Source organism: Rhipicephalus microplus, chromosome 7 (genome assembly GCF_043290135.1).
Source record: "Rhipicephalus microplus isolate Deutch F79 chromosome 7, USDA_Rmic, whole genome shotgun sequence".
NCBI classification, from domain to species: domain Eukaryota; kingdom Metazoa; phylum Arthropoda; class Arachnida; order Ixodida; family Ixodidae; genus Rhipicephalus; species Rhipicephalus microplus.
The window spans coordinates 38,490,927-38,516,090 of record NC_134706.1 but is presented as its reverse complement, the minus strand read 5'-3'; the positions used below and the strand labels follow the sequence as shown (position 1 = coordinate 38,516,090).

General features: G+C 43.5%; 2 protein-coding genes across 2 annotated transcripts; one reads left to right on the top strand and one right to left on the bottom strand.

Moving 5' to 3' along the window:
• Positions 1-32: 32 nt before the first annotated feature.
• LOC119179451 (dihydrofolate reductase) lies at positions 33-10,953 on the top strand. Its single transcript, XM_037430524.2, has 3 exons — positions 33-596; positions 5,902-6,013; positions 8,546-10,953. Exons 1-3 carry the CDS (start codon positions 370-372, stop codon positions 8,780-8,782), a joined length of 576 nt encoding a protein of 191 aa, XP_037286421.2. The 5' UTR covers positions 33-369; the 3' UTR covers positions 8,783-10,953.
• LOC119179987 (protein-lysine N-methyltransferase EEF2KMT) lies at positions 10,625-24,654 on the bottom strand. The gene is made up of 8 exons (XM_037431117.2): positions 24,467-24,654; positions 24,174-24,311; positions 23,984-24,094; positions 23,803-23,880; positions 22,884-22,939; positions 22,569-22,801; positions 21,309-21,443; positions 10,625-15,661 (listed from the first exon to the last, which is right to left on the bottom strand). Exons 1-8 carry the CDS (start codon positions 24,572-24,574, stop codon positions 15,552-15,554), a joined length of 969 nt encoding a protein of 322 aa, XP_037287014.2. The 5' UTR covers positions 24,575-24,654; the 3' UTR covers positions 10,625-15,551.
• Positions 24,655-25,164: the final 510 nt, after the last annotated feature.

Below are 25,164 nucleotides of genomic sequence, written 5' to 3'. Positions count from 1 at the left end.
GTTCCTGTGTCACCATTGCCATTACTGTTTTTTTGTGGTGGAAACCCATTAATTACAGCATCGTAAATTACTGCATGTGGGAATTAGCTTGTTTACGCACAAATAAAGCCAGAAGGAAATGACAGGAAGGGGTGCCGCTGGCGGCTTTGAACGTTCCACGTTTTCGCGCGCTTTTTGTATCGCACCGCCATAAACTTTCTCGCGGTTTCAAGTGCCCGTTAGAATTCGTATATAATCGACCCACTGATTGCAGACCGTCGCTTACGACAGCTCGAGATAACTGTCTACGGCGGAAGGTGAAGGCCTCGGAAGAGTCGCCCAAAGCGCGCCATTATAAACAGAGTGTGCCGGCAGTCAGCGTCCGATACGATGTGTCCAAGCAGTGCGAAGAACGCCGTGTCGTGCTTCGCCATCGTCGCCATGTGCCGCAACCGCGGGATCGGTGTCAACAACAGCCTACCGTGGCGTCTCAAAAAAGAACTGGCCTACTTCTCGCGACTCACGAAGGAGGCGGCGGAGGGAAAGCAGAACGCCGTCGTCATGGGCCGGCTCACGTGGGAATCACTGCCGCCGAAGTTCCGGCCCCTGAGCGACAGGTAGCGCCAATGAGGACAACCCAGATGAGGGGGTGCTAGGGGAACTCCAGAATGTGTTTCGGAAACACAGGAGGTTGGAAGGCAATATGTTCTCACTGACGCAGTGCATCGAAATAGCAGAAAAGGAACACAGGTCCCTGTGGCTAGCATTTTTGGATACCAAGGGAGCGTATGATAGCGTGGTTCAAGAGTACTTGTGGGCAATACTAGACACACTAGGTGGGGAAGATGGAGTCACTAATCTTTTAAAGGATATCTATAAAAGTAACAAGGTAGTTACAAGATGAAAAAAAAAAAACAGGTATGCAAACCCACAGATAAAACGGGGGCTTAGGCATGGGTGTCTTCTGTCACCCTTATTATTCATGATGTACGTACTAAGATTAGAGGCCAAATTAGAGGGGAGAGGACTTGGCTTCAACCTCCCTTTCATCAAACAAGGAAAACTCATTGAACAAGCACTACCAGCATTGATGTATGCAGATGACATAGTGCTAATCGCCAACGACAAGGAAGATTTGCAGTGATTGATGGACATCTGCAGTAGTGAAGGAGATAGGTTAGATTTCAGATTCAGTAAGGAGAAATCAGCAGTCATGATTTTTAATGATAATGAAGGTAGTGAGCTTAGGATACAGGAGGTCACGCAAGAAATAACAGATAAATACAAATATCTGGGTGTGTGGATAAGCAATAGGATCGAGTACCTAAGGTAACACGAAATATACGTAACGTCTAAAGGTAGCAGGAATGCAGCGGCAATGAAAAATAGGGCACTGTGGAATTGCAGTAGGTATGATGTTGTGAGAGGAATATAGAAAGGGGTCATGGTTCCTGGTCTGACTTTCGGCAGTGCGGTGTTGTGCATGAGATCAGAGGTTCAAGGAAGATTAGAAATTAAGCAACGTGGAATAGGTAGGCTTGCTTTAGGAGCTCACAGGAATACACCAAATCAGGTAGCACAAGGTGATATGGGATGGACATCATTCGAGGGCAGGGAAGCTAATAGCAAGATCAAATTTGAGAAGCGATAGAAAAGGGGGAGGAGCGTTGGGCTAGGAAGGTGTTCAGCTACTTGTACATGAGGAATCGCGATACAAAATGGAGGAAGCGAACCAGAAAATTGACGGGTAAGTACTTAGAAAAGAGCAGGCGGCCAAACCAAAAAGAACTATCACTTAAGAAGAAGGCGAAGGAAACAGAGACTTACATGTGGAGAATCGGCATGATTAAAAAGTCCGCACTAGAGATCTATCGAACTTTTAAGCAGGAAATTGCCAAGGAAAGGATCTATGATAATACTCGGGGTAGTTCTCTACTGTTTGAGGCCAGGACGAGAGTATTGTGAACCAAGACTTATCAGACCAAACACGAAGAGGTAGTCACGGTATGCAGTGCGTGTGGAGAGAAAGAGGAAACTGCTGAATACCTAATAATGTTTTGTAAAGGGGTTCACCCTACAGTTCATGGTGATAACGCAGAGTTTTTCAAAGCACTGGAGTTTAGGAACAGCGAGGGCAAAACAGACTTTAAGTGGGTAGAAATAACTAAAAGGAGGTTATCTGATTGGTGGATAAAATCAAGGCACGAGTGAAAATTAAATCCTTCACATCAAAGTACCAGTCCTCAACTTCACTATTTAAAAGGGGAAAAAAAAAGATAAATCTAGTTGTTGGTTTACTAAGTATTACGGCTAAGTGGCGTTAGCCACCGCCCGATCTAAAGGGTACAGCCATATCAATCAATCTATCCATCCTTCGCCACGTGATCAGGGCTCCATTCAGTTGCACGGAAGCTAGCATATTTAGGGAGTCGCACAGTGCAGTATCAAATACTTTCTACATGATTGGCCGTCGTCTGCAGCTAGCGTAGAGGCGCCACTCGCAATCTTTTGCCTTCAGACATGACTAATCAGCGTAAAGAAATAAAAGAACGAAAAAAGTGAAGGCAGCAAACTGGACGCTGCACTGTCGTCTTCACCGTGCCTGGTGTTCTTTTGTTTGCACTATGTCTTAAATCATTTCGCACTTGCTAGTCCATTTCTCCAATGAGGCCATGTGACTGGTATTAATTAGCTTCACTAGCAACCTATCTGTGTTGATTAGCTGTGGTAACAAGTAGCCCTTGTGGCAGTCCGAAGTCATACGCAGTTCTTGTACAAGGAAAGAAGGAAAACAAGAAAGAGAAAGGAAAGCGCAGGCATGTTAATAATGATAAATTAACTGGGAGTTAGATGGTGCACTTTTATTCAAAATCTAATTTCTTGAATTTGATTGGCTGGCATCTTCAGCTACTCTGGCATTAACTAGCTACACAGTCTGCTCTAGTAACTATATGTTTTACAGCCGCAGTAACTAGCAATTGGCATTGTCGGAAACAGGTGTAGTTTTCCTATTGGTTGTATATTAAATTAGTGTCCCATAGTGCACTTTAAGTCGAGATAGAATACCGTGATAATGATTGGCTGTCATCTTCAGCTTGTGCCGGGGGGCCAACAGTAATATTTCGCGTGTGGCCATACGACTTTGGCATTAATTAGCTGCATGATCAACTTTGTGTTCATTAGATATGGCCAACTAGCTGTTGCCATCTTTGGAAGTGAGCGTGGTTCTTGTACAATATGGTGTACATCAATTGCGAGTTGCATAGTGTACTTTCAATTAAAATTTTATCTCTTGAGCATGATTGGCTGTCATCTTCAGCTTGCATAGAGAAATCAATCATTATGTTTCGAAGATGACCATGTGCCATTGGCAATAATTAGCGGTACTACCAACTATTCTTGCTAAATGCTACAGCAATCAGTCATTGGTGGAAGTAGGTGTTCGTCCTGTACGAAGTAAGTTAACTGGGAGCTACATGGGAACTTTCTATCAAAAGAGAATCTCTTAGGCATGATTGGCTGTCATCTTCAGCTTATGCGAAGGATCTGACTGCGATATTTCGAATATGAAAATGGGACTTCGACATTAATTATGAACTGTATGTGTTGAAGGTTTAGTAATGAGCTGTTGGCGTTGTCAGAAGCAGTTTGAGTTCTCGCAAAGGATAGCTGTAGCACACGGTGCCAGTAAAAGTCATGGTAGTAGCCGAGGCCTCTTTTACACCTACGAAGTCTATAGATAAAGAGTAGCCTGCTGTAGTAGCACCATGGCACAGCATGGTAGTGCTTGTGCTAGGTAGTTATGGCAGTACCGTGCATGCCTGCAGTAACGAATGACCAAATGTAGGAGTATTAAGTGACCACCATAAATGCAGTGCTTGTACGAAAGCCGTTGTGTTCTTACAATAGTAATAACCAGCTACTGCACTAATAGTACAGAACATTGTACGGCTGGATGCTCGTTACCATTAGTGTTCTATCACAAAATCACAGTGTGTGACATCACAAAATAAGTAGCCGGTTAAAGAAGATAGCCTGTGTTTCAACAGCTTACACACTGTAAAATGATTCCATATTTTAAGTGTATATTTTGCTCTATGCAGCGCCAAGACGATTTTCATATTCTCTAGGATTACTTCTTACTAAGATTGTTGACCAGGCACGGTCATTCCCCACTCATCATTTTTAGTTTAGTTAACTTAGTTAAACGAACACTCAAGAAAAATACTAAGTTGACGGTGATTGTTGAAATTTCCTTGCCAAGGAATTGCTTAGTTTGAAAGAAAATTGCATTTTAGTGACCTGCATATCGTTATCACAGTTTAAGCTGCACGCAATGAATACTAGCCTTTTAACGTGCCATTCGCCATATCCTGTCCAATTTACTACCCGGCAGCCAGCACTGTCATGCAGCAGAGCACAGCCGGGCAAAAAAGGAAACTTGCATCATTCTCAAGAGTATTGTCAAAAGGTTCTTTTCTATTTTCCATAAATCAAACTGAAATGTGCGTGCTGTATTTTATTTCATCTTCTAATCCAGTGTAGCACTGCTTTCTTTTGTGGATAGTACAAACAATAGCACATAATTTTACCGAGACCCTTCTACGCCATCGGGGGATAGTACATGAATGTTCCACAAGCGGTGCAACCCATGTTTTTGAAGACACCCCAGAGCGAACATTTTATGCACAACTTTTTTACAGCAATTTATAGCTTTGTGTCTGGTAATCCCGAAATCGAATCGGAAATGCTATAACGCAGGGGTCGGCAGTCTTTTCAGGTGAAGGGCAGTAGACCGAGGGGAGCGGAGAGAAAGGAGTCAACAACAAGAAGAAAAAAAAGTTGGAATATTAGCGATAATGTGCAAAACTGGAATAGCAATTACGCTTATTTCCTGCTGGTATGTGACAAGGTTGCAATTTACAAACATATGTTACAAGTGTGAACATCAGTTCAGGTAAAAAATGTCAAGTCCGCCTTCAGCTAGTAAGTGTTGGAGGAGGGGGGGGGGGGGGTACTTATGTCGTGCTAGGGGCTGCAAAATACTGCCATGCGGGCCTCATGTGGCCTGCAGTTTGGCGATCCCTGCTCTAATGCATCGTATAGTTAATGCTAACATCGCTAATTCAAAAGGATCGTGAATCAGTTTGAAAAGCCCGTGCAATTATCATGAGAAACTAGCGCCCCACAGCAGGGGAGCACCTGAGATTACGTGCGCTCTAGCTTCGGTGACAATGAACGCACCATTTTTAAATTGGGTGGGACCCAAGGGCAGTTAGAAACGAAACTATGTAGGCGCTTTGAGCATGTCCCCCCCCCCCAGAAAAAAAAAAAGCATTCCTGGCTTAAGCAGCACCTCAAGAGCAGCCTGACAACAGACCAAGAGGGGTGATGAACAATAGTCCTTGCCAAGTGCTAGTTGGACTATTGTGCGCGCCCTGCAAGTGTTCTCTGACGTCGACAATGCTTGCCTCACTCGTTGAATGTCTTAAGAAGCCTCCGTCTACGTCAAACCAGAAAAGATCTCAATTAGTGCTGATAACTCAGACGAGCGCTACTATTCAAAACCAAATAAAACTATCTCGTAGGCAACGCTCGTCACTATTAATCGGTCAGAAGTGCCCCTGCACGCAGGGCTCTCAAACCACACAAGAACCTCGAGTTTCCAAATTTGGTGTAGTGGGTCCTCTAATTTCTTGATTACCAAAGGCCTACTGTGTATAATATTTGTGTTCTCAAATATTGACTTTTCACTCCGAAGTAGGTGGATATTTGTCTTCAGTGACCCTTTAAGCAATGTGTCCATTCCGATTTTTTTAGGCAAGGTATCAACCACTTTATATGAAGCTGCTCAATAGTTTCGGCATATTTTTAGATTTGCATCGGGTCGATGTCTCAACATGTTGTGCTTGTTTATGACAGGATAAACGTTGTGGTGAGCAAGACACTGATCGAGATTCCAGAGGGACACCACGTGGCGCAAAGCTTTCCAGACGCTGTGCAGATTTTGCAGAATCTTGTCGATGCCGGAAAGGCAAGTGCTGTGTGGCTGCTTTTCGTTAGCGTTACTAGTTTCTTGAAGCACAACCAGTTGCATTAACCTTTTGAGACGCTATGTACACAATTGTGTACATTACTCGTCTTCACTATTTGCATCAAGTTTGTGCTAGGAAAGAGCAAGATATATTGTACTTTGGATGAATTGAACCTCCTGCATAAAAATTAGTCTTTATCTAACCTCATTTTGCAGTATACTGATACATATGATGACTTTTCTGAAAGGACTACCACGTCCGGCGAGTTGTGTGACGTGCCACTTCCTGCGAGCAATGTGAAAAGAAGAATTTTTCTGAGCTCAAAATGAACATAGCAGAAAATAAATTTGTACTAATTTCCTTGCCTGCGAGCTTGTTTCATGTATCTATGACTTTAGGGTAAAGAGATATTAAATTAAAAGTTAATTAGAATGAGTTGCCATAACACCCCTAAATTTTAGAATTATCTCATTATTCTTGTCGCAATAGCATACTGAGTGCCTTGCAGTTACGTAGCGATTTGACACATTTAGAAACAGTTCTTCACAGATGGCGCCTGAAGGGTTAAATTATTGCTCGTCAGGAGACCAGTTTCGAGCCATGCGGTTATTTGTTTATCCATAATCATGAATTACGTTGTTGATTGCCTGTCTTGCAGACTCTTCTGGCAAAGCTTACGTAAAAATAAACTAGCGAGTGTTTGAAATGTACAGGTTAAAACAAAAGGTGACCATATGTAGTTCATACTGAAAAAAGTTTGTTTACTGTGCTAGAAACACAGACAGCCTCTTTCAAGATGACCATCTGCCAACGAGCTCGACTTGATGCTCTAGTACGGCAATAAGTGGGTATTGGCACATTAGGTAATGAAATAGTTTCGTGTCTGAACATTACCCGCTCTTTAGCATCCGCTTGGGGATCTTGCGGAAGCTTTTTTGTCTTTGCTTCCCAACCAAGCAGTCATGAAACACACAGCCACTCTGATCATAAGTTAGAAAAACGAATTACATGTGACAGAGCAAGGAAGCCCCGTTTCATGTTGACCAACGGAATAAAATTTCTTTATAGGGGTGATGAACTACCCACCTAACCTTGTAAGAAAACATCCTTCAGAACACTGACACTGCTATGAACAGCTCAGCCAAATCTTGCAGTTGTGTGTGGCAAGGAGAGCTTAATTAAAAGCACAGCGCAAAGTTGATACTTTTTCAAGCACCTTCTTTTCGTACAGAGGTCTGTGCTAACTCTTCAAAACTGGCGACTCAGCTGTTCCACATGGAACAACATATGGCATGACATTGGCCAATAGCCGACATAAATCTAGAGCGCTGTTTGGGTCAGTCGCGCTTCTTGGCACAGGCTATGGCCCTATGCCAGTTTCACGCTCTAATAAAGTGGGCGAGTTGTACGTACTTGTTGGTACATACTTATGGCACACTACAGCGCAAAAATAAACAAGACACGAAAGGAACACAAACAACAACAATAGCTGAATATCATCGTTGTTTGCGTTCCTTCCTTTGGTTGCGTATTTTTGCATTGCAGTGTGCCATATGTTTTCCACAGTAGCCACACTAGCACTCCCAGGAATCGCAACAGGAGAATGTGATCGAATTTTATCATGTGCGCACTCAGGGTCATAGTGTATGCCAACTTGACTTCTTTCCCTCGTGCCATCTCTCCCTGTGTACTGGTCACACTCGTCGGTACAAGCTAAGAAGGTGCTTTAGGTGTGTGACAAACCCTTCAAACTCCTCTTGATCATGACATATTCAAAAACACTAAAAATATATATATATAATAAAATGGGCGTCTTTTCCTCTCACAGCAATAATCCTCATCTTGCTTGCGCTTCCTTTCTTGAGAGCTCAACACTGACCACTTTCCTATCAAGAGTGATGAGCCACGCTGATAGGGTGCATGTCGTTTGAGACCTAAAAGGGCCGGGCACGTGGCGATAATGCAAGAAAGGAATGCCAAAGATATTATTTTTGTGGGACTAAAAGATCTTTTCTACAGTGAAGTTTTTGTGGCAATCGATTTGCCTGGCAACAAATTCTCATGCTGAAGTCACTTGATTATTACTTGAAAAAATGGCTCATGAGCCCTTAAAGTTAAATTGATATGTGGGGTTTGACGTCCCAAAACCACCACATGATTATGAGAGACGTCCTAGCAGAGGGCTCCGGAAATTTCAGCCACCTGGGTTCTTTAACGTGCACCTAAATCTTGGCACACTGGCCTACATCATTTTCACCTTTGTCCCTTCAAGTTTACCATTTCACTTTTGGCAGAAAATAACTGGAGGCAATCATCCATCAAAACAAAACCGATGTTTCTGCCCCACTACTGGGGCCTTGTTGACAAAGATTTTTTGTGAACAAGGCTGCCGTAATGGGGCTGAAACGCCAATTTCATTTTGGTTCTTACGATTGGTCGACGTTCGTTATTCTCCGCCAAGAATTTTCCTAACCACATGAGTTTCTGTCGAACCCTGAATTTCGTTTCACTTTTGTCGTCCATCCTTTCAGGTTGACAAGGTGTTTGTGATCGGAGGGGCCCGGCTGTATCGCGAGCTGATGGACAGTCCTCACTGCAGCCGCATATACCTCACCGAAATCGACAAGGAGTTTGAGTGCGATGTTTTCTTCCCGGAATTCGACACCAGCAAGTTCCGACTCGTCAGAGAGGAGGGCGTGCCGGAGGAACCGCAGCAGGAAGGCGACATCACGTACCATTTCCGAGTGTACGAGCGCGTGAAGAATTGAACAGCCTGTGTTGGGCTCGGACAATGAGAAGTGTTACTGCATCACCAGGGATGATGCTGCGTATAATTGTCACGTCTCTTTGTGAGAGTGTCACTTAGAATTAGACACCTTAGTATTAACAGAATGCAGAAGTTTGCTAACCTGATCTGGTTGGCGTATTTTCAAAACAAAATTTAAGGTTGCTTCCAACAGGATGATGCAGAGATGACACAGCCCGTCTTTGTTTCATATTCATAGTTGTTAAATTCCGCCCGTCAGCTATAATGTATTTCTGGTTTTCGTTCGGCCGTTTCCTGCCTTTTGGAGAAAGTGCAAAGTACTTGTAACATATGTATGTGCTTGCACTCTATCGGTAAATTAGTTGGGGAGAACAAATATTGGAGTTTCGGATTCGAATCGAATAATTCAATTTGACTTTTGAATATTTGAAGTTTCGAATGATTCGACTGGACGAATGTCTAAGATGCCGCCAAGGACAATAGTACGATGTTGACTAACACTAACAGTAATGTCATTACAGTCAAAACTTTCCTTCCATACTGATTTAAAAGCAAGCACATGTTTATTTAAAGAAAATTATGTCTTCTACACACGTAAACAAACACACACACGTGATAGTACTGTCAAGCTCTTCACAACTAAGCTTCCCAAATGAATGCACAGACTTCTTGCACTGTAGTTGGCTTACATGTGGCTCAAGTGTTGTAAAACGTCCCAACTTCGTCCCGATTCACTTCACACGTAAAGATTTCTCCACCCCATGCTGTCGCCGCTGCCACATTTCGCAGCATGGAGCTGTACATTAAACGAGTATTGCTGAAATTGCTTTTCTTCCAATACCTTCCCATCCCTGTTACTGAGGTTCCCAGTTAGCGCATGTTTTCAACTACAGAAAACACTAACATCACAGCAAGAGAGCCCAAAGCCAAGTCACGTGGAAAGGCTCATGTTTCTTCATGAAGGCTTGTAGTCTTTCAGTAGCAGGCACTCACCACGTTATGTGCTTGAGAACCTGAGCAGATTTCTTTTTTTTTGGTCCTTTCGTTCAATTTTCAATAATGTTTTGTATTAGACATCCGACTTGACGTGAAATTTCACTATTCGCACACCCCTAGAAATTACTGATGAATATCTGAAATGTACAGTATAGTCCGTTGTCAAAGAGAACGTCTAGCGAGTGATAAGGTGGCATAACTTGGCACGTCTTCATCGCTGGAAAGAAGTACCCGATACTATAATGAAGTGTACTGCTTACCCACAGAAAGCTTGTTTGTGAACTTCTGTGCCATATTTGTCATCATGGCACTATAAAGTAAATGTTCCCTTTAAAAATGGACTGCACAATACTTGCTAACATTTGCTGTTCACTTTGGCTTACTTAAAGAGGTCGTTTGTTAGTGCCCATTTTATTTCACATAGTAAAACACTCGTTTTTATTCGTGTATCTTCATGTTCATATGTGGGAATATATTTTCAAGCATTGAAGATTGTCTCATGTGATAAGGTCGATTGAGGTATCAAAACCTCTCAGTCGTGGATAAAGAATGGGTCGAGTTAAAAAGTACTCCGATTCACCGCGAGGTGAAGTCTTTTGCATAAAAGTGTTTTATAAAAAAGATTTCCACATGTAGTCTCCAAGGCACAATCTAAACTGGTCGAAGTTCTATGTCTGGTGTCCGCCTCTTCTTAAATAAACAATGTTTAGTAAGTGTGATAAGCAATACAAGAATTGGCAATACAATAGGAATACAAGAATGATAGGCCTTGCTGAAAAAAAAAATATTATTGATGCTGTAATTGTGCATTACACACTAATATTCATTAGCACGCTGCACACACATCTACCAGGAAGTAACACTTTATTTCTTTTTGAACCCTCTAAAACATCTGCCACCCGCGCGTGCCTTTATTTTGAGTCATGAAGTCTGATGCACTCATTGTTTCCAAGAGCAACTAGAGAAGATTGTCACAATGCTGTTTTTTGACATTGCGACTGTATTGCACATCTCATGCGTTCTCATTGAAACAGTACATTGCACATGAACATACGCCAGAAATCATTGATCATTGGTCTAAAAAGTGGGGCTTTCACTTTGAAAATGTCACTAGTAAAACTGATGAAAGGCAAAAGCAATCTAACAGCTACCTAATAAACAGATTTTGTCATAATATTGGTACGTACGGTGACACGAGAAGCTCATTGATTGTTAAAATGACGATCGATACAAAGTACAACACGGTTCTCCTGCAGATTTTCAATGTGAATCCTGGCATCTTCATTCACTCTATATAAATGTCAAATATTGCACGCTATTTGAAATCTTTTTTTACTAGCAACCACCATCCTTGAAAAAGGCACTTTTTTTATCATACTTGAAGATAGTTCCCCGGCTTTATACGTTCAAAAAGAAATGTTTGAGCATCGAACTGTACAGTAATTTACTCACAGCCGAGAGTTGTAGAAAAGTCGCGAGCTTGAAAGTGGTAAAAACTCCAGTATGCATCCACAGCCTAAATGGAGCAGCACTACATGATCTGTGGCTGCCACTACATACAGGAGAGGTGTGGCACTCTCATGCATGTGATGGCAACTTGTGCAAGTCTTTCACATGCGCTACAGTCACGCGACTTTCCAGTACGTGATGGCAGTTGCGAGTTGATTGCATATGGCATTGCACAAGAAACATTGCATACGACGCCGTAGCACCTCCAATATCGCCATAAGAAAAGCTGACAGTGAAATGCCACTCTACCAAAGTTATATGTGACGTTTCTATTCAGGTCACGTGACTATCACACACATGACCATGACCGAAAGTTGTGCTGCTGATTTTCACCAAACAGAAACGTGTGAGACTGCAACAAACATATCAGTAGCCAGTGATGTGGCCACTCATTATAGTGTAATGGAATAAAAGGATTGAAGGTGCTTTCCCGTGACACATGCCAGACTAAACCAAATGCAAACGAACATGCTAACCAACACCACCATAGCTCTATATCCAATACATGATCCTGCCAGCAACCCCCTTCAACCATGGAATTCACGAAACGTGGTGAATAACTGGACATGTCGCAGGTGCTCCGGGACTGCGCTCCGCTGTCATTCCACACCTCCCCACAAACTCCTACTTAATCTTTGCTTATTGAAAGTATAGCTTCTCTCCACAAACTGCCATATCACGCTCCATCTACTCCACACCACACGCACACTGTACATAGAGCCAAGCATCAATAGAGTCCACAAGGTTTGAGGAGATCTTGGACTTCCCAGCCATTTTTGACTTCCGCACAGTAGATGTTAGTGCGTTTTGTACCAGGTCAGAAGTCTGAATTCAAGACTGCACACAGAGGCGCCCCGCCGCAGTGATGTAGTGGCTAAGGTAATCGGCTGTTGACTCGCAAGTCACGGGATTGAATCCCGGCTGTGGCAGCTGCATTTTCAATGGAGGCGAAAATTCTGTAGGCCCGTGTGTTTAGGCTCGGGTGCATGTTAAAGAACCTCAGGTGGTCGAAATTTCCGGTCCCCTGCACCACGGCGTCTCTCATAATGATATGGTGGTTCTGGGACGTTGAACCACACATATCGATCAATCAAATCAATGCACGCTGAGGCAGCGGTAATATTCAGTGTTTTTCTTGCGTATAGCGGTCCCTAAACTTTTGACTTAGGCTGTGCAGTAGTTGCTACATTTAGATACCACTTGCTCCATCTATAGAGCTTTCCTAATAATACCTTACAGGGAATTGGGGCGCTAGTGTCTACGATAACTAGAACGCATGGTGCTTCAGCAAGCACGGGAATTATGGATGGGTGGTAGGCAGATTTGTTTAAGCTTTGTACTTTCAACTCTGCTAAACTCCATGTGGCCGGAAGCTGCTCCGTCACAAGAAGTTTAGCAAATGTTCAATAGTTTTTAGTTGACCATCCTAACCTTTTAGACTCACCAATTCAAATCGGCTCACAAATTCAGCAACAATCAATTTTATCTGAAACAAACGCCAAAACACGACAATACACAAAGCCACGAGCGGGCTTGAAGTTGCAAGCACGAAGATTGGGCAAGTACGTGCACTAACCATCATTCCCACAGTGGCTGAATGATCACACCACCACAGTTCTCACCAGCAAATTCTGTAGGAACCTCCATGGCTCCATCAATTGTACTGCGTGTTGCCCGATACCAACAAGCCACCGTACTGGAAATCGGGGGTAATCAACCAACTTTAGCCAGACTGTTTGTCATTTTGCCATTGAGGTCCTGGACGGAAGTCCCTTGATTAATGTACAATTAGGCTACATTTCTGTCACTCTTGCTACATTCAATAATGACTCCCATAATAATTAAAGATATTGAGCATGTAAGGCGAATCAATCGTGAAAAGGTGGAATTTGCAGTGCTTAGTAGTAATCACGTGTGTAATCTGTGGTTTTGCCCGGCAGAGCCATGATGTGATGATAGTAATCCTGTCACAAGGGCGTGAAGATGGCCTTCAAAACCGATAGTCTATTGACTCAGTGGTCAAGCATGAGCGAATACATGGGACAATTCAAAGGCCATCAAGTAGTTCTATCGAGTCAACGGAGCACCCCACAACTCCATCGAAACTGTAACGTCAATTGAGCAATGGAGGCGGAAACGACGCGTACATACCCTTTCGTTTACAGTATGATTTAAAAGCATCATATACGATCATTATTAATTATTTAAAGGGACTGTCTACCTTCCTCTAGTGCTTTTTCTGTTTTGTGTCACAATATAAAGGGTGCCATCTGGAGTGTCTAACCTTGCAGCGGTTTCTCTGGAAAGTGGGTAGAAATCTTTAAAACCAAATTTTTAAATCAGTGTTCAGTCTCCTTCCATAAGTGGGATGAATACCCACAAGACTGGTCGGTGGAGGCGATGACAATTGTACTGGCGGTGATAGTCGAACTGAAACGGCGTGCAGGTCTTGCGGGCTTCATCAAGTTTAATTTATCAATATAACAAATATCTTAGTGGTCGTTTAAGGCACGCACACACTTTTTTTTGTTGTTCTTATGAGCTGGGGCGGACGCCATGCTCGCGTTTCTCCACCGTTTGCATTTAGGCATGCAGGCAAGTGAACACTCTGCCGGCAGTGCCACTGAGCGCCTCTTTGAACGCGCGGGGAAAAAAAGCAAAAATTAGTCTCTGGCACAACCTAAAGCTGCATCAAGTTGGTAAAATATAATTTCACCTTATAGACATTTCTTTTTAATCAAAATAGGTCCATTTGCAAGGACTTCTAGTCCTGCCAGTAGATTGGCCACATCGCTGTTGGGTGATGCTAGTGGTCATCTTTAGTCCACTTTCACCATCAAGTTAAAATTATAATTCCTTTTTTTCTGGCACGAAAGCATGCTAGTTGCCACCGATGTGACGAATGATCTCATTTGCACCACAACCAGAAAAGTTTTTCCGTGTGGTAGACAGTCCCTTTAATGAAGTGTTTATGAACTAAATATTTGCTTTTAACTATCTATGATAAACAATATATTAAAATGTTTAAACAAAAACAACAGACATATTTCTGCTCTTAAGGAGATTTATATTATCAAACTTTCGGTTACTTGAATATTAATCTGTAGTGCCCTACACTTGTTTGTCCAAAGCACCTGAACCACTCAACAGCCGCTGAAAACTGCTGTGGCAGCGTGACAACTCTATCGAGTCGATGAGATTTTGGCGTTTCGATGGTTTTTTCAAAAGTTTTGTGAAACACGGGTATAACACATGTAACATGGGTATAACATGGGTATATATACCCGTGTTATACCGATGAAATTCGCCGATGACATTGCATTGCTGAGTAACTCGGATGATGAACTGGAACTCATGATTACGGAGTTAGACAAGGAGAGCAGAAAAGTATGTCTTAAAATTAATCTGCAGAAAACGAAAGTAGTGTACCACAACCTCAGAAGAGAACAACGCTTTGAGATATGTAATAGTGCACTTGAGGCTGTAAAAGACTACGCCTACTTAGGACAGGTATACTCTGCGGAGCCGAACCACGAGTTTAATGTAACTAGAAGAATAAGAAAGAAATGAAGCACATTTGGCAAGCACTCTCAAATCATGACATGTAGATTGCCACTATCCCTCAAGAGGAAGGTATATAACAGCTGCATCTTGCGGGTACTAATCTATGGAGCAGAAACCTGGAGACTTACAAAGAACGTTCAGCTTAAATTCAGGACGACACAGTGAGCGCAGCGTCGTCCTGAAGAGAGCAGAGTGGATCAGGGAACAAACCAAGGTTAAGGATGTCATAGCTGAAATCAAGAAGAAATGGGCATGGGCCGGGCACGTAGCACGTGTACAGGATAACTGCTGGTCATTAAGGGTAACTGATTGGATTCCCAGAGAAGGCAAGTGGGTTAGGGGGAGACAGAAAGTTAGGTGGGCAGATGAGATTAAGAAGTTTGCAGGTATAAAGTGGCAGCAGCAAGCACAGGACCGAGTTGACTGGCGGAACATGGGAGAGGCCCTTGTCCTGCAGTGGATGTAGTCAGGCAGATGATGATATCATCATCATCATCATGATACCCGTGTGACACAGATATAAGGTACGCCATAGTGGGGAACGTCCGAAATAAGTTCAGCCACCTGGAATTCTTTAGCGTGCACCTAAATCGAAGCATACAGAGGCGTATTTGTGTCTGCATTTTAACCCTATCGAAATGCAGCCACTGGAAACATAAATTACCTGTCCTACATAACGTGATGTAGTGTGAATTTTCGTGTCATCTAGAACATGCTGTGATCTTGTCTATGGCAACTGGGCAAGAGCGATCATAGAAGAAAACCTTTTCTCGTGGACCTGCACATGGTTCATATTGCAGCGATGCCTCATCTGCAGAAAGAGACAAGACAAAAACATAAAGTATTTTCGCAAGGTGAACACGCACAAGTAGCTGCTCAAGCAATTGGTTTACATCAGTATATATTAATATTTACTACTGCATTTATTATTAGATTTACATCCTACTGCATCACAAAAGAGTTGCACGTTGGAACAAAAACTTGAGGAGTGTATTTTCTTAAATATGTTGCTTAATTTATACGAATGTACTTTTGTCATACACGAGTACTATTTTAAGCTATCTCCTTTGATTCAAGTTCTAACTTTATCATTGCCACGCCTATTCAAATTGATCACCGGTGATTGACGCTTTTGGATCGTCGATTTTGGCATGTTAAATTTATTTCTCGTGCACCCAGCACTTTCTAGTAGTTAGTTCAGGCACTCAACTTTCAGAATCAATTCTAATTTGCCCGTTTGGGCAACACAGTGATTTTTGACGGACCTTTGCACGAACCAATGTGCACGTATTGTTTGAAAAGTGCACTAGGCTGGGGAACTTGACAGAAGTGCATGCCCCTCGTAATTATTGTACAGTAACATCGAAGTTCTGTAATGAAAATAATCTTTGCAAGCCGAATATCAAATTAAAATGTCAGCTTCGCTATTTGACAGTGTTAAACAGTAATAATGGCCATAATAATATGCCAGCTATTCAATAGAGAGCTCTTGCTAGGAGTCTGGGAAAACTTGTTCTACAAAAAATATTTGCCAAGGTCCGCCGCATGTTTGAAGTGTCAAAGCGGTCCTCTATGACCATTTCCAGCAACTTTTGTTTTGCTGTCATAGTTATATCAGACACAGGGTTGCATCTAGTGTCACTAGTCGCTCCTATTACGTCGTCGTCACGCGCGCATGGATGCGCACCAGCGCTGCAAAACTCATGTGCTTATCAAAACTCTCTTGTTACCCCACCTGAATTGAGTAAGGACGAACTTAGAGTTCGAAGATGACAGCACCTCAGCTTCAAGTTTTATGGGGATGATGTTGTCCCTGAAACATCCACAGCCATTCATGGGTTTCTTTTGTACTATACATCCTCAAGTTGTCTCCTCCGCCACAACTGCGTATAGCTTCTCACCTTTGTGCACATTTTTATAGCTACTCTGGTTACGCGCGTGGTCCACACTTCGCTGGAGCCCGGTGTGCTGGTGCTGGCTGCAGAGCTTCTCTTAACTACAAGAAGGTTTTCAGAGCACATCTTGGCCCTGACTATGGAACAGTGCGAAACCTTTTAAAACTGCACGCAATATTATCCTATTTTAATAGGATATGTGCAAAAACGAAAAACAAATATGCTTGGATGCGTATATGGAAACGCCAACCTATGCGGAGCGAGGTGGCTCATGAAAAGAGGTGATGCTAGATGTGTAGTGGGCATACGCACCAACGCCTATGAGCCTTCGGAAGATAACGAAAAGCCCCGTGCTCTGCTTGCGCGAGAGTTTGTGCCGCCTTTGCCAGACTTGCGGTACGCCCATTTTCTGTCACGACCTCGTTGCGACTTCTGTGCTCCAATAAACGTCATCACGTTTGGTGGAGGTGCTGGAAATTCACAACTTGGCACTAGGGACACTTCCGCACGGCAACAATCGATGATAGCTTCATGGCGTGATAAGAAATCCCAACCCGTCATGAGGTCATGAGAGCAAGATGGTAGTACGAAAAATTGGACGATGTACGAAACGTCTTGCATGACGACGCACGCCGTACACACAGCCGAGGGATGAATGCGTTGCGCGCTAGCCGTGGACAGCACGATGCCACAGAGAGATGTGGTCACTTTCTTCAGTTTGCGACAAAATTTTGCGTTCATCACAGAAACGGCGGCCCCAGTACCAATTAACGCTTGTGTGGCGACTCCCTCAACATTGACATCAACAACATTTTGCGGCAAAAATGGAGGCCTTGATAATTGCGCAGAAGTTGCAGTTTTTGTCTCTGGAACTGCACTGATTAGTTTCCCTCCTCAGGAGGTGGTCTACGACACATAGATGGCGATCGGCGACAAGAAGATGGGAAACGAGAAGTTGATGGGCGACGATTCGAGTCAGAGTGCCTCTGTTCGTATGCAGACGTGGTGGCCTGCTGCGACGCATAGGTAGGAGTTCCAAAGGAGGCGTACGCAGGTGTGGGGCGGCGGCGGCAGTAGCGTGCAATGTGGCCAGCGATGCCACACGCGAAGCAGATAGGATGGTTGTCATGGGTGCGCCACTCATTAGATGGACGGAAAAAGCGAGGTGAGGGCCTGTAAACCGGAGGCGCTGCCGGAGGAAGTGGAGGCGATAAGGATACTGCATGCGGTGGGGGCCGCACAACCACAGCTGCGTAGCTGAGAGGTGAAGATAGCGCAGGTGGTGCATAGCTGACAGCTGAGAGATTAGATGCTGCTGAAGTGCATGTGTAAGGGGCCTGCACTGTAGGTAGGACATCGCAAATTTCAGTGCGTATGGCCTGCTGCAGTGTCGAAGGCAGACTTGCGGTGGGCGCGTCGCTATGCGGCAGCAGGGAGAGCTGTCGGGCGACTTCCTCCCTGATGAAGTCTTTGATCTGGTTGGACAGACCAAGAGGCGAACGTTGGCATTTGCGAGTGCGACAGTCGAGATCGAATCCGGTGGTGAGACACTCTGTCGGGCGATGGAACGCTGATGGTCGGGCTTTTCGCTAGCAACATCTGAAATGCGCTATCCTGAATGCCCTTGAGAATCTGCCGAGTTTTCTCTTCTTCGGGCATAGGTGGGTTAACACGCCTGCAGAGGTCGAGTACATCCTCAATGTAACTCGTAAACATCTCGCCATGGTGCTGGGCTCTGTGGCGCAGACGCTGGTCAGCGCGGAGCTTGCGAACCTCTGGTCAGCCGAACGCTTCAGTTACGAGGGTCTTAAAGGAGGACCAGTTGGTGATGGCGGTTTCGCGGTTGGTAAACCAAAGCTTAGCTACGTCTGCCAAGTAAAAGATAACGTAGGCGAGCTTAGAGTCGTCGTCCCACTTGTTGCTGGCGCTTACCCGTTCGTACAAGGAGAGCCAGTCTTCGACGTCTTGCTCACCACTGCCGCTGAAGATTGGTGGGTCCCACTGGCGAGTAGCGCCGGGGCAGGTAGACGGGGCAGCCGATGGTGCTGGCTGGGCTGGGACGGGCTGGTTGGCGACTGCGTCAGTCATGTTTCACGGTAGTCTCTCGGGCAACTTGCGAGAGTGGAGCTCCAGGTCTGCTTGGGGATCTCAGCAGCCTCCACCAAATGTGATGACGTTTATTAGAGCAGAGAAGTCGCAACGAGGTCGCGACGGAAAATGGGCGTACGGCAAGTCTGGCAAAAGTGGCACAAGCTCTCGTGCAAGCAGAGCACGGGGCATTTCGTTATCTTCCGAAGGCGCATACGCGTTGGTGCGTATGCTCCACTACAGATGAAATATACAAGTTCATTGGACACTTCATTTACAGAGGAATTATTCAGACCATGGGTATTCATCTATATTGGAACACCTGGAGACTCTTTTCACAAAACAACAAAAATTTACTGAGAAAAGAGTACGAGCAGACTTGTGTCTCACGAAAAACTATGCAATGCTTCACCGCATGGCACGAGCAATGGAGCAGCACCTTGGTTCTGATTTTCTTTATCTATGTGAAGAGGAACATTTTGTACAACATTAATTATTTTTTACATTGTTCCTAGGTATTATTTCTACAAAATCTATATTCTGAATTCTCTTAGTTTTGAATATTTTTGCATATATAATGTCTTTTATTGTACTGTTTACCATCTGGCAACCAAAAATTGCACACTTCTCACACTTTTGTTCATCCTAAAATACTGTTGTTGCTCTACAACATATATTTTTTAGGAAGAGCATTTCACTGTGCAAAGTTTGGTATGCTGTGATGCGTGCTAGAGTGCTTTTCCTACTGGCAAAACTATGTTCCTGAAACGTATTAAAAACAACCATTTTCGTGCGGTAACACAAGAGTTAAAAATTGTTTCTTTGATATTTCTTTTATAATTTTTAATCTATTGGTTCTTCTGATTATAATGAACAGGGGGAAGTGGTGACTTCCATAAGACCTAAGGATTGCTGTAAGGCCTATTCTTTCGCTCTTACCACCACAAAACAGTAATTTTGTGGCTTTAAAGCTGAAACTTGACAGTGTTTATGGTGTCTTTTCACTTTCTTGCTGCAAATCCCTTGTCACAATGCATGTCGTGCTAATCCTATTCCTAGAAATAGAATGTCCTGTCATTAATTCTATGCAACTGCCACGAAACAACTTGAAAATAATTTCGAAAAAGTGCACGAATGTGCCTTTGAACCCTTTCCTTGCAAGAACTGCTAATAACTGAAATATAAAGCCTACCCTCTGCCTCCTCTGATGTGGTGAACATTAAAACAAGCTGTCATTAGTTAATAGCTATCATTCACTCTTCTCTGTAAATGCCTTTGGGCCCGTAGTGAGAAAAATAAATAAGTGCAAACTTGCAACAGAGTGTAGTGTACTGGGGGATACGGCATACCATGTGGCATGCAAGGTTTGACATTTATTTTGTGTATAGACTTTCTAGTTCTGATTGGCTATGAATGAAGCTCTGTGTTTTGAACAAATAAAAAAAACAATGAACACTCGCTAATAAAGCTGTTGACAAATCCAATTTACTCCATTGACTTGCGTTTTCAATGTCAGATACGACCCTGTCCCGCTCTTCATCGAAAGGGCATGTTTTGGGCAGTCATTGATGCATCAGCCGGTTTGGCCGATATAAATTTTACTTCATGTCAAACAGACTGCATGCATCGCAAAGCGCTTAATGAGCATGGAGCGAGGGACGTCAATGTATGCAGGGCCTTCAGGAATGTAAGACAAGAGACATACTAATTCGCTGAACTCCATTGTGACAACGCATTAAAACACGACACCCTGTAAAGTATGTTTGCGTTTAGTACAACAAGCTTCAAGGTTGTAACATGCACCAACTTGGTTGTTATGCATTGATGTATCTGTGCTTGTGTGCAAAAGTATGCGTATTTGTACGTTCAAATCTTCCAGGCAATTAAAACATTTTTCACGTGGTAGGATGTTTTTATGACTATGTAACATTTCATCTAAGAGAATAATGCAAAATTAAACTTCAGATTTCAAATAATTGGGGATTAATTCAGAGACTTTGGGGAACTAAACTCTGATAAATACTGAATTTCTGCCAAAACATTAAGTCTAAAAAAGACCCTCGAAATTTTAAGACCAATTTAAAGCACAAAATACAGTGCCTAGCTGTCTGCCCAATAATCATTACCAGTGGGGCAGCACCGCTAAGAGCGGTCAGCTGTTTATATTTTCCCACGGTACAGTCAAATCCAGATGTATGTAATCTGAAAGGGGATAACAAAAGAATTTTTCACAGAGGTAATTTGATGCATAAAATATTTTTACATATTAAAAATACTACATTCAAGGCGATTTAACAACTGTCCTTTGTGCACAATACCTAATTCTTTCACGTTGCTTCGATATATGTAGGTCCAACTGTATAACAAAGTGAGCAAGGTAAAAGAAATACGTGTGCCGCAGCAGTGTAACAACCGTTGCCCACTGGCAAAATCAGCACGCCAGCTGCTAACCACTCGACCATTAAAAAAACGTACCTAGTTTACTGAGGAACAACGCACGAGTTTCGGGATTGCGGACGGTCGACGCGATGTACGCTGTGCCACCGTGCTCCAGCACAGCCGCCAGGGTCGTGACGAGGGCTGGCACGACTTCCGGGTCGTACACCAAATCTGAAGAAATTTGCAAATAGCAAGAGCAGAAGGAGCATGAATAAGATGAGCCAATTACGGCAGAACTGCAACACGAGCCTGTGAATCACTTTGTGAACCTGTCCATGCACATGTCACCAGTGTGCACGAAGTACGTGATACACACGGATAATATTAATTACTGAAGCGTCGTTGTAAGTACAGTGGGAACCGAGAGATATTTCACGTGCCCATGCGGGAAAACTTGTAATACTGGTAATTGTGTGACCTCAACAGGTTTCTAGCATCGGGCCTATACAGTGTACACTGCAAAGAAACAAGAGGTTTCTCACACAGTCAACGTACAGGATGTTATTCTGCACATTTTTTTTTTCAAATGAGAAAATACATGTATTATGCATTACTATGCAAATGTTTAGTATGGCAAAAATACTTTTGTAAAATCTAATTAACTACAAGCATATATTGAGAAATGTGTGGGCTTCTGTTAGTATACTGTCACCACTTTTTCTCATGACCAAACTTCTAATGCTTCTGTGGGGAAAGATGGCGTATACGAACTGGCTGGTAAACTACTAACTGTACACAAACAATTTGCACATGTATAGATGTACTCAATAATGAACACACATACATGACTATTTCTTTATGCAGATGGCCTCTTCACAACGAAAGGCCATATTTATAATCAGTTTACATCTCATTGCATTCACAGTGTGTTTTGTGTATCTACTATCGATGTAACGCCCAAAACGTAGACTGTGCACAATTGCTGGCGTGTCTTTGTCACGTCTTATAAAATTTTTTTGCAGCCACTTGTCAAAATAAAGGATTACAAAGCACTGAAAGTTTCCCAGGGCCTCTGCCAGTGAATTGTGGCAAAGAATATACTGCATAATCCTCTTTCACTGCCTACTTAATTTTTATCACTTTAATACCTTTAAAATGCATGAACTGGACTGTAGAAAATGAAATGTAACACATGCATAGATGCTTCTTATGTGCGTTTTTCTTTGTCCGGTTTGGACTTTTTTAAACCTAATTTTTTTAAACATAATTTGCAGATTGTCAATGCTCCTGAACAGTCATTCTGGTCTTATAGCATGCTTTAGTTTTCGGGAATATCACCGAAAATTTGCAACATACCAGCTCCGAGGATTACGTCTGCTGTGCACCGTTCCTCGAAGCTTTCATGCTCGCCCCAATGAAGCGTTTCAACCCTTGCACGGCACTCCGTGACGCCGTTCCACTTGAGGTTGTCCACTAGTGAGCGGAGAACAGCGCCGTGGCCATCAGTGAATGTGTACCACAAGGGGTGACATGTCTTGCACACGACGATGCCAGTCAGTCCGACGCCACACCCCAGTTCTAGAATGCGCCTGCGGTGAAACGATTTGCTGCTGTTACCGAAATCCGCACTCAGATCGAGCAAACGAACTGCCTAGAAGTTTTCAAACTTACTTGCCACGCAAGAGATGCCTATTTTCGAGGCACCATTCAGACAGGAACTTTGATGCCTACAAGGAAAAACGTAAGGTCATTATAATCATCACCTAAAGCGAAGTTGAAATGGTAAATCCTAGTAAGCAGTAGCCTCTAAAAGGCCATACCTGCAGTAAAATGTGCAACAAGTCTATGGCTGACAAGCTTTTGGGATCGTCAAATAAACTAATGAACTGTGCAAAGTTTTAAGCAAGAATATAAAAGAACAACCTATGCATTTGCTAAGGACGTCGATGTGATTACGTGAATGTCCCACAAAAAAAAATTGGATAGAAACAAGTTAATTAAATTGAGGCCCATCAGTAAAAAAACCAATAAAGAAAAATAAAATAAAAAGCACCGCTTAAGTGCTTTGTACAGACGGTTAACCAGCAAAGTTTAAATGTGCGGCCCAGGTGTTTATCACGAGCTGGGATCTATTGAAGGGCCTTCGGTTGTAGCTTTGAATTTCTCTATCACTACAATCAAGAGATGCGTGCTTTAATCTTAGTGTTCGGTGACATGTGCCTTAATCTTTGTGCTTGGCGACATGAACTTTAAATGTTGCTACAGAAACCTTAAGGAAATTTATTGGTACTGACTGATGCTGCCGCAGGTATCCTTCTTCGCTAGCAATCCAGAAAGCTTTCGCCTGGTTAGCCTCCCCGCCTTTCACTTTAGCTTTCTCTATGCTGACAAAACCTGAAAAGATGCTAGTGCGGGGGCCTTTTAAGATAGCGCACGCTGCTATCGCTTCTGCGTTCTCAAGTGTACCTGTGGTAACGGCCGATCTCGGTGCCAAAATCCGTGCCGTTCCTGGTGGTTCCTATGCAATCACGGATCGCCACATTCTCGCACCTTGCGCGGCATACACGACTTCGTAAGCAAGGAGTCTCACCTGCCATGTTGTGAGGCCTGTCGTCCCACCAACCACGAAAGCCGTATGTTCTTTCAACGTGACTGTCGTGCGAGCGTCCTAGAACGAATACAATCGATTCGCCATGTATAATTACGCCATCGCTCGGTCGAAAAAAAAAAAGTGAACTGGAACAATCAAACGCGGCGGGAAAAAAACTCACGATGGTGTACGTGACGAAGCCGGGGATGCCTTGGTCGCTGTTCACACCTCCCAGTTTCTCGGCAAAGTGGACGTACAGGCTGTCCGTGATCTCGACATTTTTTTCTTCTAGCTGCGAAAGCGAGGGTGATTGTGCGGTTAGCCAGGAGTCGCCGGAGACCGCGATGTCAGTCATTGGCGAGCCGTCATACCTTGTTGATGAGACACTTGAGGAAATTGGTTATGTACGCCGGCCTCGGCGGGTAAGCTAACGCAGTAGGATGGAGAACTGTGCGGTCGATCAACGCTTCCTGAAATTCCTGCGTCAGTAGTTCCCTCGGCACTGTATCCTGCATGCGTGAATGTTACGAGGATTCGATCATTTGTGCGAGTTGTACCAACGAACTCCATTATCGATCCGTGCATCCTTTCTTAAATATGAACTTGTCTATCACGCATATGGCGAAGTTTGAATCGTTGAAGAAGTCGATCGCCACCGACTTACCAGCAATTTCCTCAGTTCGGCGACGGGAACGCAGGCGAGGAATAACGTCGAAATGGATCGCAACGTTTTTTCAGTCATAGTTGGGCAACCGAGTGTACTGATCGTCATAAAGAATGGGTGACACTCGAACCCATTCCGGAGATCCGAAAGCAAGGATCAACAAATACACGTGCTCTCGCTTTAACGAGGCAGGGTTGCCAGAAGCAGCCAAAACAGTAGCCAACTAGCAGTCGTTATATTATTTTGGAGCCAGAAAAGCAGCCAAACGTGATTTTAGTTTAGCTAAAATTATCACTGCACCATGACTTTTAAAAATGCAGAAATATACCCCAAAGCAGTGTTTATCACATCTAAATAAATAATAAAAAAAGAACATATGACTACCTAGATGAGGCATGGCAGTTACAGTACATATTCGTGTTCACTTTTGCCAGCATGCCCCGCGGTAGAGTGAGCAAAAGCACTTCATATTTCGCAGTAAATGTAAAGCAGTTTTTTTAATCATTTTAATTGAGAGCGCTTGTAACACCTTCCAGACGTCGTCCAAGTTTGATGCTTCTTCGTAAGAATATTTAGAGAAAACAAGAATTATCATTGCGCTGTCTGCAATGTCTTGCGTAGGATTAACCCCTGACACATCCCGCTAGGTTTATATTTCGATCGAGAATTCCATTACTGGCATGTCGGACAGACGGACG

Coding starts and splice junctions, on each gene's coding strand:
- LOC119179451 (XM_037430524.2), top strand. CDS start 370: ATGTGTCCAAGCAGTGCGAAGAACGCCGTGTCGTGCTTCGCCATCGTC. Junction 597..5,901: donor TTCCGGCCCCTGAGCGACAG/GTAGCGCCAATG, acceptor TGTTTATGACAG/GATAAACGTTGTGGTGAGCA. Junction 6,014..8,545: donor ATCTTGTCGATGCCGGAAAG/GCAAGTGCTGTG, acceptor CCATCCTTTCAG/GTTGACAAGGTGTTTGTGAT.
- LOC119179987 (XM_037431117.2), bottom strand. CDS start 24,574: ATGACGATCAGTACACTCGGTTGCCCAACTATGACTGAAAAAACGTTG. Junction 24,312..24,466: donor CCGAACTGAGGAAATTGCTG/GTAAGTCGGTGG, acceptor TCACGCATGCAG/GATACAGTGCCGAGGGAACT. Junction 23,881..23,983: donor GCTTCGTCACGTACACCATC/GTGAGTTTTTTT, acceptor TATTCGTTCTAG/GACGCTCGCACGACAGTCAC.